Genomic DNA, 12349 nt, shown 5'->3' with positions numbered 1-12349 from the left:
CATAGTAATGAGTAAAAGCTATCTGTAAAAGCATCCTGGAATTGTTTGGATTGCGCAGGGGACAGAGGGAACTTGGGAGCTGCACTTGATAGTGCAACTGGTTTTAAATCTATTCTACTGACAACTTAATGCTTAGAACAAGACTGCAGTAAAACAGCAGATTAAAGCATCTGTTACCATTAGATCTTATGTGCTATACAGTGACAAACTGTACCTAGAGTGAGTAGATTTCCTTTTTCTTTAAAGACCATTTAATATTGTAAGTTAGCTGGTTTGGAATATAGAAGAGAAAAGGGATTAGGAAAATAACGTATCTTCAGGGATTGAGCAAATGGAAAGCTTTACATCTTTGAAAAGATTATAAACAGTGGTTGAATAAATGGTTCGGTATAGTATGTGCATCAGGAACGTCATAAAGAGTATCTTCCCACTCCCCACAATCTTTTGAGTAAAAATATCTTTCTCCCATACATATACAATACCTTTTGGGGACATTCAGTACTAAGCTATCTACAAATAGGGTTTTTTTTTTTTTCTTTCAGTACTCTACCATTCTTTCTTTCCCATTTGTCAGAATCACTTTTCCAAAGTATATAGCTTATATTTTTCTCTCCCTTACACAGATTTTTAAAATATACAGTTATTATTTTACCTTTAGTTAAATAAAGAAATCTTTATTGTCTTTTAGACAGAGGCAATGAAGCAAATGGGAATTACTGTATATGAAAACAGAAAGCAACTCCCAGAGCAAAAGACAAAACAGAACAATATGAATAAATGAGGTTATTGGTGTGGAGTCGGAGCTTTTAACTGAGGCTCCCGGTTTAAATAGGTTGCCCAATAGACTAGGTTAAAGATTCCAAAAAGCAATGGGAATGCTATTCTTGATAGTCGATCAATTTTACTGACGCTGTTAAAAGTCTTCTTGGGTTCTGCAGGTTTTGTTTCTGGCTTAACTTCTTTGGGCTCAATCGTTGCACTTTTAGCAATGGTTGCCAGCCCAGGGTCCCTTGCAATATTAGGGGTGTAGCTCGTAGCTGCAGCTGTGTACGTGTTATTTTTCTTAATGAGAGGATCCTTCACTTTCTTTGGCTGAAGAAAGAAGAAAATGTTTTATTCTCGCTATATTTATTTATGAAAAAGCACCATAAAATGTTGCTGTTAGTTGAATTTATACCACAACTTGTAATAAGCTGTAACAAAGAATCTGGATGCATGACTCATGCAAAATATTTAGGTGAAGACAAAAACAAAATCATCCATCTCGGTTACTTGTATTAGTTAAATCAAATTAGATGGTGGATAAACTATAATGAGGACTTATACTGATAGCTAGGCTCCCTGATAGACAAAATTACATTTAATGGTAATCAGCTGTGACAAACCACTCAATGCAATATTCCCTTAATCAATTGTGCTTCTTGACCAGGACAAAAACTTTAAAAGACAATGAATTTCTTAATGTAACTTTCCATATTAAGACAAATAACATTATGATGCATTCTAACGCAGTTCATACATTAAAATATACAATACAAATATTATGTGACTATGCACTAGAAGAGTGGATTATTTAATAAAATGCAAAGTTGCCAGTATTCTGTTTGCTAATGGTTTACACCAAAAGCATGTGCATTATGGACTAGAACCTTAATGTTCTTGTTTGAATGTTGCAGTTGGATCATAATGGCTGAAATGTCATTCCACATACAGGGACTTAAATAGCTGTATGATTTTTGTATCCACCTACCTATATTGCTAAAGCAAGAATGTATTGAAAATTTTTCAGTGGAGAAGAACTTATTGATCAGAAAGAATATCAAGATTTTTCTACTGGGTCATTATGTTTTCTAGTATTCTACTGCGATCTACTTGTAGGAAAAAAAAATGAATTTTGACATCTGGGGTTACCCACTGGAATTCAACTGTCCCTGTTGAAGGCAGTCCAAATCCTTCCCTCAGCCACTGCACAAGGATAAACATAGAGGAGAGATGTAGGGGGTTGTTAAGGAGGCATAAAGAAAAGCATCACTTTGCTCCAAGTTCCTCTGATTATGAGAAAAAAACAGCTAACAAAAAATCCGAAGAGCTTAGAAAATCTTTAGACAGTGTTTGCCACAAAAAGAATAGGCAAATGTTATCCATTTTATCCTCTTAGAAGGAAGAAAAAAATAAAATATGGCTAAAGAGAAAATACCAGCAGAATGCGATCTATTATGTCATTTCACAAGACAGCAAATATAATTCTCTGTTTTCAAGAAGCAGCTGTCCCATGGGGGAGCCAATATTTTTTAAAGTAGTCACAGTGCTTTTTATGACAGATCAACTATTGATTAATAGCTATATAGGCCACCCACGGGGGGCTTTGGTAAAAAGCTCTTGTTCCAGAGGTGAAGGTTTCAGGGAGCAGACAGGCTCCTGCAGGACACGGGAATGTGAAGGGAAGCTGCAAAAGCACCAGGGCAAGGGGAGAGAGGCTTGTCGAAGCATGGCTTGGAGCCCCACGCAGGAAATAAGTGAAGGCTGAAATGTTAAATGTGTGCAACTTGGTAAGAAAAAAGATTCACGTAATGATGTAGATAATCTTTATTTCATAACAATAATATTCAGCTTAGCTTGAGGCTAAGAAAAAGCTTCAGATTGTCAGAATATTTCTGCTGAATACGAGGAACAAACAGGTTGAAAAACATACTCAGAAAAGATAAAAAGTGGTGTCAGATTTTTTTTTTTTCAGTTGTCTGTCTGCTCTTTTCGTCCTGAGCGGAAAGGCCGCTAACATGCTTGCTGAGTACAGAGGCAGTCCTGTTTCCTTCTCAACCAGATACTCTATTGAGCAGCAATAAATCCAGCAGGCAAAGAACAGCTCCACAGAAGTCTCAGAGGAGACCCTTTCTGTAGATTTAAATGTAATGAGGAGTCTGACCCACAGAAAGTCCTGACACCAGCCAGGGTCTTTATATTTCATGTCAAATTCAACTTTATGAGAAAGTAATATGACAGCTAGTTAGAGCTCTAAATTTTATGAAGCTGTGATGCTCTGTTCACCCCGGCTTGCCTTGCTTTCCTGTCCTTACATCTGCAGATAGTGCACTCTACCAGGTACCAGTATGTCTTTGCTGACTTATATCAAGCAACACATAAAGACCCTTACCTGCTGAGGAATGCAAAGCCATAAACCTTCCAGTGTGTTAAACAGTGCTTGAATATTGTGTTTATATTGGTGTGCTTTTTTCTGAAAATGTAATTTTCTTTGAAACAAATTAAATGGCTGATAATAGTAACTCTGTTACAAGGTATATTAGCCAGGCTCTACTTAACACTGAAGGATTTTGTTCTATTACTACAGCCTATCTTTTACAATAGATATCATGAAAGTAGGAGAAAAACAAAGAATCAAATTTCTTTCAATGGACGGATCATCAGTAACTGCAAACTGTGTTCACCAGCAGTCATGCAGCTCATTACTGTAAAGTTTGTTTTGTTACTTCACTCATTTCACTCAAATACTCATAGTATTCGTTCTACAATACTTCTGTATTAGTCGTCATTGTGTAAATGTCCTAATTTTATTGCTGTTTCCTCACTGACTTATGCAACTAAAATAGCAAAAAAAAAAATTATATATAGGCATATACTCCTGAATTAAACACATATATTCGCATACCAATGAGTAACATCTGCTCCTTCAAATACTTATTCTGCTGAATCTCTAGTCTGTGAATGTTCATAATAACCAATTAGGCAAGTTAAAACCCTCAAGATCTCTCTCTCAAAAAAAAAAAAAAAAAACACCCCAACCAAACAAAACATCTAAATGAGCTTCCTCATAGAAGCAGCTGACATGGTAACTCATAGGAAATAGGAAACTTTCTCTTTCATCCCCTAAATGTCCTCAACAATCTCTAGATGCACCTGTGCCTTACAGAGTGTGATCCCAGACCAAAGTGTGTCTGTGTGGTATCTCTCTATTGCATTCAAGGAGGTGTGTATCAGGATTGCCCACTCCCAACACAGCTGTCAATGCTTCCCCTCAAACAAATCAATTTATCCTTTAGTCTAAGAAGAAAATATTTCTGTTTTTCAAAAGCAGAGAGAAATGATAGGCAAAAGAAAGGAAAGAAAAAAGTCCTGTGGTGATGTATTTGGTCACGATCACAGAGCCATCCTCCTGAAGTTCATGTTGGGGAGCAATATACTTTGGAAACTGTCAAATACAGTAGCCACAAGTTTGGTTTTTTTTACATTTATACTGAGGCATCCACATATTCTCTTGTTCAAACACTTGAAAATTGCCTTCCCTTAACAAAAATACACATTTATCTTTTTTTCTGCTCAGTCGCACAAGTTAAAATATCAGTAAAATTTTTAATTATTAATAGCATTAAATATCATCCAGTCTGTCAGAAGTAGTATTTAGGTACTCAATGTCTAAGTAATTATTGTTTATGTGTAGAAATGCTGTGTGTGGATACATGAGGAAACTCTTCTGGAATAATTACTTATTACTTACTTTTTCTAAATAATGAGAATTCTAATGGGCTAAAAAAACCTCATATAGTGACCAAGCATGATAAAGTATGACATGTTGAGATAGATATTAAGTGGTATTACCTTCTCAGGAACGACGCTTTTGCCATCCCATGCATAGCCTCTCTTTGTGAAGTAATTCACTGTGGCAAATTCGATGAGTGCAGAAAACACAAAGGCATAGCACACGGCTATAAACCAATCCATGGCAGTGGCATAGGCCACCTTGGGGAGCGAATTCCTTGCGCTGATGCTCAGAGTAGTCATTGTCAGGACAGTTGTCACTCCTGCAAAGCAAAGAGTTTTAGTGTCTTTAGATCAGTGGCTATATTTTGTGCTTCATTTCTCAGCTGTTACAGTAGATGGGGAAGCCTTGTCTTCATCCCTAATTCTTATGAACTTCCCCACTTAAATCCAGTTGCTAACAGAGGATTTCAGATTACAAGTTCTGTGGAAGTTGCAGGATCTTAAAAACATCTCCTATAGCTTTATTCTTTGGCATTGTTTTAGTAGAGTAATATTTTTAAAGTTGGAATGGAAATAATGTTTTGAGTTGTGGACTGGATACCACTTTATGCTTTCTGGTATTTAGAGAATCATTGCTGCTGTTCCTTATTCATGCTCTGTGAACTGGCCTACAGATGTAACAATTTAACATTTTTAGATCTTTCTTGCAACAGTTCCAAGATATTTAGATAGAAAACTAAAAAACTTGTTTTCATTCAGATAATTTGGTATATGCTTCTTCAAATGTGTAGTCAAATGCACTAAGCTTTAGGTGATATTACGCATATTTGAATTGTTGCTTTTACAGATTTCTGCCCCTTTATTCACTGATGCCCTGAAAATAGCAGAGTTTATCTAAGAACAATGATAATATAATGTGCATTTCTGGTATCAGAGCTTCTCACTGCTGATGAACCTTTTCCCTTAACTGGCGATTGAGAGCAAGCAGGACTCTATTGAACTCGCTCTGCTTGCTGCCGCTTGAAAAAAAAAAAAAGTCTGCAAATGCAGGATCGACATTTACATCAAATCACATGTCCACAAGTTACCTTGACAACTGCAATGTCATGTATTGAATGTGTCTTGAGAATACATCTTCCCTGCACTGTTAGTGAAAATGTGCAGCGGTCTAAACTAGGCCAAATAACGAACATTGCATTTACGTGCTGGTGTAAAGAGCTTGAATTATTAGTGCCTAATGAGGAAGGAATTTCTCTTTCCCAAGAGACGACCTAATCTTGTCTTTGACTCATTATTAGTGAGCTTATGCTTCTCCTACGTAGTAGCTAAACAGGATTTATAATTTTTGGTTTTTGTGGTACTAAGTGGACTAAAAGGTGTAAGTTGTGCTTCTGTATGTATACACATTCATGCAAAATTTTCTGAAATGTTTCACTGCCATTAAAAAATAAAAAAGCTCTCTTGATATATAATGATGGAGTAAAAGCAAGACTATTCACTGAATAACTATCTTGTAAAAGGAAAGCTTTCAGAAATTTGTGAGTTCTTGAGCCTGTGAAGATAGCAGCTTGAACATTGTGCAGTATTATGTATTATTCATTGTGACAGAGGAAATTCTGTTCCCCATCTAGGGACAATGAAGTCTAGCATTTCAAACTGATCATCTGACATTTCTTTTTAAATGGCATGTGCAAAAAGAGGTAAAGTAGTTGCAATTTCTGTAGCTTTGGATACAGAGGCCCATAAGAGTCCCAGGTTAATTTTCAGTGAAGTTGATAAATTCAGAACTAATTTTAGATGTTAATCTAAACAATATTATCTAAATCACATTAAATTTTACTGTAGTCCAAACTATTCTGTAAATGCACATCTGTATATCAACAGAAAGCTTCTATTTGGTTCATGAGGCCTAGGCTTATGCAAGTAGTGATTGATTTCCTGAGGCATTGGGAAACGAAGGCACAGCTGTCAAGAGTACCAGAAAGGGTCAATAAAAATAGCTCTTGCTCAACAAGAGTTACAGAGTCTGCATTCCTCAACATGGCTTTGCCATGTCCAGTGTAAATGGGCAAATTCTCTTTGGCAAAGCAGGAGGGCCCATGGTGTCCTGCCCTAGCAGTGCCCTGAGGCAGGGAAATCAGTGTAAAAGCCAGCTCGGCTGTGTGTTCTTCCACCTCCATCCACCAAAGGTGTTCAGGTGTACCATCTGAACATCACCAAAAAGACTAGGTCACATAGCAGGAATCTCAGGTTCTATTTTCCTTAACTGAAGATTTGTTACATCATAATCTTTTTTTTTTTTTTTTAATTATGTACTTGACTTGGATTAATATCTCCATCTCCAAAGAATATGCTAGTTGTGTGTTTCTAATTTTAAGATCAGCATTTGCTAGCAGTGGTTAAAACACTAGGGACCAACTGTATAAACTTAGAGTCCTTTAGATAGCCTTCTTGCTGCATTCATTGAGCACATCTATTCACCACTGTAATCACAATCATCACTCATTTCAACAGCAGCCTGCAAAAGGGTTTGATGAACAAGATACTTAAGAATTTTTGAAGGGCCCAAGGATGTCAAATGACCAACACCCATTGATTAAAGCCTTTTTGGTAAGCCCCACCATGTCATTGCCGTTGTCAGAAATGTTTTATTCATATACTTATTGTTTTGTAGAAGTCAAACTGTAATAGATTGCTTAAGACATTTTCAGGTCTCTTTTTACAATCAGTTTAAGTGCTTTGGACCTTAAATCAGCTTCTGCTACATCTTTTCAATGAAATGTGTTAACTGTTATGTACTGCACTATGTATGCTGTTCTCCAGTAATATGTTATGCATAACTAGTTTTACTACAAAACTTCGCCAAGTGGTTTATAGGTCTTGCTTACCAAATACAGTTCTTGCTGGAACAGATTCTCTATTAAGCCAGAAGGACACCTGTGACAGTATCACTGTCATGATGCACGGCAGATAAGTCTGGATGACGAAGTAACCTATCTTTCTTTTCAAATGAAAATGTGTAGTCATAACAACATATTCCCCTAAAACCAAGAAAAAACAGGAACATTAAACCTTTCACAAATACACAAATTAGAGGGCTTTATAGGAAGTATTTTTTCATTGCATTCACCCCTATTGTAAAAAAAAAAAAAGTTCTCAGATCAAATTGGGTCAGCTCTGAATAAAACATTTAATAAAGCAGATTCTGAAGTTCCACTAATAATACGAAAATAGACAGTTGTAGGAAATGCTAGTTAAATTTACATCTTTCCATGTCTGTCGAGTAGTGAATGAAAGTCTGCGTGGTGGCTGGTGGCTGTTTAGGTCTCTTGTGAAAGGTCTTATTCTGGTAGAAGATGGGAAAGCACCATAATATACACACACACAAGCATCGTATAAAGACTAACAAGACAGGCACTCAGAAGTTTCAGTTGGGTCAGGCTTAAGGTGTAACTGTTGATGTGATTGTGTCTGCGTTACCACTGTTTGCGCTTTATGTACTCTGAAGATTGTGTCCCTGTTCTGCTAATCCAGTACTTTACTAAATGATTGTTCTCTCCTGAAGTGAATGGACAATGCAAGAATAGTACAGAATATTTTCATTAGCACTGACTTTCTGAGTGCTACAAAAACATGAGCTGGGAATTCTCATTGCAATTGAAAAAAATCTTAAGTATTTATATAATTCTATAAACCTTTCCTCCCAGAGCACAGCAAATAATGCCTTGTTTTTAGATCATTATTTACATCACTGAAAATGACTTTTGAAAAACAGTATATTCTCAAAATATTGGACAACCTATTGTTGTGACTTTTTTTTTTTTTGAGGAGATTGATTCTTCTTATGCATTAAACATTGTCTTAGGAAAGAAACAGCTGGATATGTAACTGAATGGAAACTTCTGTCTAAATTAGAGGTGGCATGTGGAATTACAGATATTCTATTTTAAAATGTAGGTAGTTGGACAGAGAATATTGCTCTTGTACAGGAAAAGCTTAAATTGGTTTGAAAAACTATGTCTAGACATTGCTTATGCACTGAGTATGTCAAGTGCCCTTTTCTTTAGTTCAGTCTAGAAGAACATTCATTTGAACAATCTTGCTCAAAGTATAACACTGAGGAAAGCTTATAGATTAGATGTGACAATACTCCTGGTTAAGTTTCAATATAAGAGACAGTAGCAAAGGGGGTAAAGAGAAGCTAATAGAAATTGAGGTAAAGAAAAGGATATATGATGAAAATTTTCTTTCAAAAATAGGACTGCGAGAAGTAGTATAGTGGGTATTATTACTTGAATTTCAGTCAACTTTTCTTAAACTTTCACTGAAACAATCTTCTTCTCCTCTGAACTAGAGATTATGATCTTATGAAGGATGCCAGCCTTGGCTAGAAGAGCCAATAATTTAATTTTATCTACTAAAATATGACGTGGGAAGCTATTTTAATTTGTCAGATATAGAATGCTCACAACGGTATGTCAAAATTAATTCAATGATTGTAGATGGCAAGCTAAGAATACAGAGTGAACACACCACTGTACTCTGAAGCTTTATTTAGCTGCTTAAATTATCACAGTATTTTTAACCTCTGGAAAATGAGAACAAGATTCAAAGCATAAAGACAATTAAAAAGACAGGAATTAGTCTCATCTCTTGAGCACTTCAGCAGGTCTGAGCTAGAAGTCAGCTAAAGGTAATGCTATGAGAAGCGAACCACGCAAAGCATGGGCCTAGAGTAATGCCTACAGTTCCGTTAGAAGGCAAAAACATGTCTTTAGGTCTCCAAAGTACCAATGCACTGCAGTCATTTATTAGGATACAGAAAATCTTTGAGATTTATTTAAATAACTAGGACATGAAAGTACTCCAGTTCTTCACTGAACCTCTAGCTTGCCGTGTTTTATGGCTTTCTTGAATTGAAAAGCATAGCCATGTTCATGACAGCTGCTGACCACTAACTTCCCAGCCATTCCTCTGTGATTCTATTTTCAAAGGTTCATAATTCAGCTATAAAATTCCCTACAAGCTACAATTTCAAATAGCTCTTGAGTTCCTAAAGTCTTCTACAAATAACTGTGTTGAGCTGATAAATTTGGTTTTCATTTTATTTGTTCCATGAAGTTTAAATCAGTTTATGTGTTAGACAATATGAAGCATTTAAAAGTGGTCACACAATTCCTTCATCTGTATTAACTTAATGTTTAAAATAATTGTCCACATTTTAATACTTTCAGTGCTCTGGAAGAGTTTGTGTCTGCGCTCAACACTTCTGTAGCTGCAGTTTTTAACCAGTCCTGAATTCTATGCTACATCACAGTCATTGAGTCAGATGCTCAGGTGGTGTAAACTAACCTGTGTCCTTAGAAGAAGATAGTTGATAATTCAGTAAAATTACATTAAACTTATTACTCAGTGTTCTGTAAACTATTTGTAATAAACCCAGTTTATCAGGTGAGAACCTAAAATTAACATGCATCTCATCAGATATAAGGTTGAGGTGGGGACTGAGTTTTAGCTAAAATAATACTTTTTCTATTACCGTAGTTAGGAAGTAAGGCTTTCCTTGCCATTAATTCAAAGAAAAGTATTTCTCATTTGCTACTTATGCAATGTGACCCAATAGAAAAGCTATTAAGAACAGCGTCCTCTCAGCAGATGTATAGAAAAAAATATACCATTGTGAGTAAAATCCTGATGATTCCCAGTGCAAAGCAATGTTTTCAAGGTGGCAAAATAATTCTATGTAAATAGAAACTTGCACAAGCCCTTTAAGCATCTGTTAAGGTGCTTACAAAAAAAAAATATAATTTTAAACTCTTTCTGAGACAATATGAGTCAGTAGTTGTAGAGTGACAGGAATTTTACACACAAGTTAAAAATGGATGACTCTCTGCTTAAGCAAAACGGCAGCAACAGTAATTATTATTTCGTTTACTGAATACTATTTTTAAGTCTGTAGTACCTGCACGTTTCATTGCCAGCATAAATGAATAATTATGCTATAAAAATGTTTTAGTCTTTCAAGATTCTCTTGTCATGAAAAAGTCAGTAGTTGTAGTTATCTTGTATTTAACTTGTTCTAGATCCAGAAATAAGGATAATAGATGGCCTAATAGCAAAGGAAGAAATTAAAGAAAAAAAAAAGGGGGACTTTATAGATTCACCAAATCACTTAATAGTTTTGAGTATGTTTAGAGTAACCCAGTTACACCCAAATTCTTGGTAAATGTGTGTTTAGAATTCCAGACAACTATAAATATCATCTTAAAATTGCCCAAGATGCTTTTATGATTCCCAGAATCAGCTGCATGAGAGCTTAATTTTCTTGCCTAGTAAAGGTGCTGAGAACTCTTAAGTGAAGATTGTCTTCAATTCCTTTTGTCTTTCTGTCAAATGAGTCATCATCCACAACTCTGAAAGTAGGGAGGGATTTCATAATTTTCGTTACATATGTCATATCTTAAAACAGAGACGATTGGAGAACAAAGATGTGCTGGAGGGCTCTGTTGAGGCTAGCTGCCCACCTGCCTGAATGGGGAGAAAAGTGATTATTGACCACTTCTGATCCCCACCATTATTTTGGGGAAGGTAAAACGTTTTTCTTTCCAAAGCAAATCAGGAAGAATTTTCTCTTGAGAAAGAAACATTTATTGCTTGCAAATTCTTCCATCACTGTATATTCTTATCAGATAGTAACTAAAGAGGATTGTAAATTTGGTACTAAAAAGATTATTTAATAGGCTTATTTTTAGTTATGATAACCATTGTATTTAGTTCTTTGTAATGTTTTTCTGCATCTAGACAATAGCATCTTTATTTCATCAAACATTAAGTATGCTGCATTTAACTTTATAGATAGATGGTAAAGAGTTTCTTCAGGTAGAAAAAGGAGGAAGACTTTAAACCTAGGAAATATCATGCGAAAAACTAATTTTTTGTTTGTTTCTTCATGGAAATGTATGAAGAATTTTTACACTTACATTTACCTTCAGTTCTGTTCAAAAATTTATTACCTGCCTTTCTTAGCAATTTATAGGGTGCTTCTTTCTTTACTATCTAATTACCCTGAATTGTATGAAATGTATGAAGAATTTTTACACTTACATTTACCTTCAGTTCTGTTCAAAAATTTATTACCTGCCTTAGCAATTTATAGGGTGCTTCATTCTTTACTATCTAATTACCCCGAATTGTATCTCATATTATCTATTTGGTTTAGATATGTTCCCAAGCTTATGAGTCTCTACTGATTATCCTGCTGCCCTTGCAACGCATCCAGCAAGAAGCGCATTGCCGATGTGTGCAGAAGGGCAGGCACACGGGTTGCCGAGGTCGCTCTGAGTGAGTAGCTGCAGAACAGAAAGAGCAAAGAGCTCAGGTTCCTTGCATTTCCTCACAAATCCTATTGACTTTTCAGCAAAGGGTAGCTGAGGTGAATTACTCGCTCCACAAAAGTCTAACACATTTCTAGCTGTGGCCAGGCTGAGAGTTCTCCCCTTTCTTTCACTTGTCCAATGCATGCCTCTCTGCTCAATAATGGAACCAGTGAATCTATGGGACCAGTTGTCTTGTTACTCTTCTTATGCAAAATCCTTATTGCTGCCATCCCACTTGCTGCTTTTATGATTACATCAACTGAACAGAAGCTTCCAAGCAGTAACCTGAATATTGGTCCACTAGAAACTTGTCTGTGAGACATTTTGTTGTCTTAAAAAAGCATATGAATATATTTTGGTAAGCTAAATAAAAAATTCAGATACAAATTAGGGTTCAATTTATATCACTTTTCCTTAAATGTTCATTGACTTTATGAAAGACACATTAGAAAGTTTGATTCATGCAGGTATAAGTGTAC

The 12349-nt window shown here is 35.8% G+C and overlaps 1 protein-coding gene across 1 annotated transcript in view; it reads right to left on the bottom strand.

Moving 5' to 3' along the window:
• Positions 1–521: 521 nt before the first annotated feature.
• Positions 522–12349, bottom strand: part of GABRA1 (gamma-aminobutyric acid (GABA) A receptor, alpha 1) — a 36419-nt gene continuing 24591 nt past the window's right edge. The window contains exons 7-9 of the mRNA XM_010075911.1: positions 7383–7535; positions 4612–4814; positions 522–1092 (exon numbers count right to left, since the gene is read on the bottom strand). Of these exons, the coding sequence (XP_010074213.1) occupies positions 784–1092; positions 4612–4814; positions 7383–7535 (665 nt within the window). The 3' untranslated portion in view covers positions 522–783. The remainder of the gene's footprint in view (positions 1093–4611; positions 4815–7382; positions 7536–12349) is intronic.

The sequence above is a fragment of the Pterocles gutturalis genome, unplaced genomic scaffold (assembly GCF_000699245.1).
Source record: "Pterocles gutturalis isolate BGI_N339 unplaced genomic scaffold, ASM69924v1 scaffold4083, whole genome shotgun sequence".
NCBI classification, from domain to species: Eukaryota; Metazoa; Chordata; class Aves; order Pterocliformes; family Pteroclidae; genus Pterocles; species Pterocles gutturalis.
This window is presented reverse-complemented; position numbering and strand designations above follow the sequence as displayed.